We start from the raw sequence: 3,973 nt of genomic DNA, 5'->3' as shown, positions 1-3,973 counted from the left end.
GCGGCGGCGGGGTGGGGGGGCTGTGACAGCGCAGGGGGGCGTCTGGCCCCGCCGTGGGAGCGCGCGTGTGCGGGGTTGTGGATCTGCAGGTGTCTCGCCTGGGTGTGTGCGTGTGTCTGGCTCCGAGTTTGTACTGGGGTCCGCGGGGAGTGGTGGTGTCCGTCCAGGGGAATGTTGGGGCTGTGGCCCGTCGGGGTGTGTACGTGAGTCCCCGTGTGTGTTTGTGTGGACTGCTGTCCGTGTCTGCCCTACCTGAGGGGTGGGGGCTCTGTTTACGTGTGGTGTGCCTGTGCGTGTGTTCTCTGTGAGAGTTATCTGTGTGTGCTGTTTGGGGGCTGATTCTATGGGTCTGTGTTGCCTGCGTGCGCTAATGTGTGGTGGTTGTGTGTTTGTGTGTTGCTTGAGTGAGCTGGGTTTGTGTGTTTATACGTGTGTCTTGCCGGATGTGCCGTGTTTGTGTGTGCTCGTGTGTCTTGCCTGTGTGGACTGACTGTGACTGTATATATCTCCAGGGCATGTGTCTCAGCTGAGCATTTGCGTTGGTGTGCCTGCTGAATGCCGATGTCTGTTTTCTGTCCTGGTGTCTGTGTGAGTTCTGCCTGGTGTGTGTGTGTGTGTGTGTGTGTGTGTGTGTGTGTGTGTGTGGCGGGGGCTTGTCTCAGTCTGTGTTTGGCTTGTGTGTCTGGCATGGGTGTCTGGGAATTGAGTACCGTGTCTCTGTGGGGTCTGTGCAGTGCAGTCAGTGGGTGTTGTTGGCAGCCTCTTGCATGGGGCTGTGTCTGAGCCTCTCGTGTGTGTGTGTGTGTGTGTGTGTGTGTGTGTGCGTGTTGGGTCTGAGGGGCTTGTCTCCGCAATCGGCTGGCTCATGTGTGTCATGTGGGCTGCGTGTGTGTAGTGTTTATGTCAGTCACGTGAGACCAGTGTTTTCTGTGGGTGCGTTAGGTGTGCGTGCTGCCAGCGCTGTGTGGGATTAGAGTTAGCTGGTGTGTGTGTGTCCGGGCTGACAGTTGGTGATGGTGTTTTGAGGTTGGGGGAGGAGGATGGGTTGATGTCTGCTGTTCTACTGTTGTGTCTGTGTGTCATTGCCAGCATGTGTGGTGATGCTTCTGGATCCGATGAGATGTGTCTGTGTATGCCTGATTTACATGTGTCCTGGGGTCTGAGAGTTGGGGACAAGAGCATGTGTATCTGTGGATGTCTGTTTTCTGTTGATATGTGTGAGTCCTGAGGTGTGCACGCCTTATCTCTTGGGTGTGTATGTGTATGGGGAGGAGCATGTGTGCTTGAGAAGTGTGGCGCTGCTTATTTAGTGCGTGTGTCTGTGCTTGTGTTGGCTGCATGATGTTTGTGTCCGTGGGCGTATCAACAGTAGGTCAGTGTGTATATGTGCGTGTGGATGGTGGGGAAGGATTGTGTCAGACAATATACATAGTGTGTATAGCGCTCCTGATGATCTGTGTGCATGTGTGTGTCCACGTTTTGGTCAGTGTGTGTGTGTCCCATGTACTGAGTAGCAGTGTCCGATACTAGGACTATCTCAATGTTTCTGTGCAAATGGGAGATAAGGTGGGAGGTTGCCTGGCCAGTCCTGCGTGAGTCCTTATGTGTGTGTGTTGTGTATTCTTCAACCCCCCCATAAGTCTCCTTTTGGGTCCTGTGTGAGTCCCTGTGTGTGCTGGGGGAGCCATCACAGTGCCTGGCTGCCCTCCATGTGTGGCCATCACTGTGTTCCGGAAGTTACCCCCACCAGCCCACGTCCCGTGTGAGCCCCTGATTGGGGGAGTGTGTATTGTGGGGCCGTCAGCCCACACACACACACACACACACACACACACACACACACACACACACCTGACAACCCCCTGCATCTGGGTCCTGTGTGAGCCCTTGTATTTGCTGTGAGAGGGAGCCCTCGTGTGCCTCCCTGTCCCTCATTTGTGCCCATCAGCATGCTCCCGAGAAGCTGCCCCCACGACACCTGGGTCAGCCCTTAGGTACACGGTGTGTGTCTTGTGTGGTCACCACACGCATCCACAGCCCCCTCCATTTGGGCCCTGTGTGTGCTGTCCTGGGCGCCGAGCCCGCCATAGTTGTGTGCAGGAGTGGCGGGTGTCCTGGGGACCATGTAGGCTGTGTGTATTGTGGGGCCCTGGTGCACCCCTGCACTTGCTGGCTGACGGCACCCCTCTCCTGTCCTGCAGACCCCAGGGAGCGCCATGGCCCGAGCACGCCAGGAGGGCAGCTCCCCGGAGCCCGTAGAGGGCCTGGCCCGAGACGGCCCGCGCCCCTTCCCGCTCAGCCGCCTGGTGCCCTCGGCTGTGTCCTGCGGCCTCTGCGAGCCCGGCCTGCCTGCCGCCCCCGCCGCCCCTGCACTGCTGCCCGCTGCCTTCCTCTGCGCCCCCACTGCCCCGCCCACCGCCACCGCTGCCCTGGGGGGCCCCCGCTGGCCTGCGGGTCCCCGCAGCAGGCCCCGAGGCCCGCGCCCCGACGGTGAGTGCCCGCCCCATATCAGGGATGATGGGAGCGGGGAGAGAGAGAGACACTGGGGAACTGGCGAAGTGGGAGCGGGTGGGGGGAGGTGGCGAGCCGGCCGGGCCACGGGGAGGGTGTGGCCACTGTGGTCTTTGTGTTGCAAGAAGCAGGAAGACGGAGTGGGAGGCTGGGGGTGGGGAGAGGCCGAGTGGGAAGTCCCTCCTGGAATCTGACTGCAGTCCTCGAGTTGCAGCCCTTTTCCGGGCCTGGGGCGACAGCTGTTTCTCAGCCCCTCTCTCCTAGTCTGGGTCCCCTTAGCCCTCCCGAGATTGCAGTCTGAGAGAGTGTGGGCAGAGCAGAAGGACCGCAGGACCTTCACCTCAGGACTTTGGGGAGGGGTCGAGGGCGGCCTGTTGCCTTTACCAGCCTCTCTCTGGCCAGCGCCGGCTCTCTACGCAGTCCGGGGGGGGAGGGGGGAGGGGCCATTGTGTTGGGAAAGTGTGTGTGGGGGGGGTGAGCCTTGGGGAGGGAAGGGTTAAAGGTCCCCTGCCTGATGGGCCGTTAACCCTGTGGTGGCCGGCAGGCCGGTCCCAGCAGCACACTCGGTGGCAAGGGAGACTGCCCGGGTTTCCCTCTGCGGCCCCACCCAGTCCCCGGAGCCCTGGCAGGCTCGGAGAGAAAACTGTCCGGGCCCGGGGCCAGGGCCCCGGTTTCAAGACCAGAGTCCCAGGTGTGGACACCCGAGGCCCTGATTTTCGGCCTTAGGGATCTCCCAGGCCAGGCAGGACCTGGGGTGACGGGAGGGAGGAAGAGACGTCAGAGGAGCTCGGAGGGGGTGGGGCAGGAAGGCATCCCTGCATCCCATCCCCCCCAGGCCCGTGCCCAGAGGCGGCCAGTCTGGCCTTCTGGCCTCCGGGCCCTGCCACATCCGAGGGTGTGGCTTCGCTGTGGTTGGACACGAGAGGGCAGGAGACCTGAAGCTTGTGACTCTGGGTGTAGTCAGTGGCTTTATCCCCGCGTGACCTTGGGTCACTTCTTGGGGTGGGCCTCAGTTTCTCCATCTGTTAAATGGAGCAGGCAAAATTTGGCCCCGTTTTGGAATAGAGGTGCTCAGGTCCGACAAGAGGAAGGCCCTGCAGACTAACTTGGGGGGTGGGGGTGGGGGTGGGGTAGCTGGCTAGACGGGTGACCCCAGAGAGGCTGCCCCGGGACCTTTTCTTGCTTTCCGGTGCCTGGGAAGTAGGAGATGACAGACATATCTGGCTCTGAAAGGGGAAAACGGAGTCGCTGGAAATGAGGCGGGGAGCAGAGAGAAATCGGGAGGCTGGGAAAGGGAGGAGGCGGCCCTGGCTAACTGGCCTCTCGGGGAGACCTCGGGGCCTAGGGCCATGGGTGCTGACCACACCCCTCGGCTTTCCGCAGGTCCTCAGCCCTCGCTGTCGCCCGCGGAGCAGCACCTGGAATCGCCGGTGCCCAGCGCCCCGGGGGCCCTGGCGGCCGG

General features: G+C 61.4%; 1 protein-coding gene across 1 annotated transcript in view; it reads left to right on the top strand.

The window, feature by feature from the left end:
* Window positions 1-124: 124 nt before the first annotated feature.
* The window catches only part of BBC3 (BCL2 binding component 3), a 6,085-nt gene continuing 2,236 nt past the window's right edge, over window positions 125-3,973 (top strand). The window contains exons 1-2 of the mRNA XM_025046719.1: window positions 125-2,490; window positions 3,895-3,968. Coding sequence (XP_024902487.1) covers window positions 2,217-2,490; window positions 3,895-3,968 — 348 coding nt within the window. The 5' untranslated portion in view covers window positions 125-2,216. The remainder of the gene's footprint in view (window positions 2,491-3,894; window positions 3,969-3,973) is intronic.

This window comes from Pteropus alecto, unplaced genomic scaffold, assembly GCF_000325575.1.
Source record: "Pteropus alecto unplaced genomic scaffold, ASM32557v1 scaffold194, whole genome shotgun sequence".
NCBI lineage: Eukaryota > Metazoa > Chordata > Mammalia > Chiroptera > Pteropodidae > Pteropus > Pteropus alecto.
The sequence above is the reverse complement of the archived record's forward strand: the minus strand, read 5'-3'. Positions and strand labels throughout refer to the sequence as shown.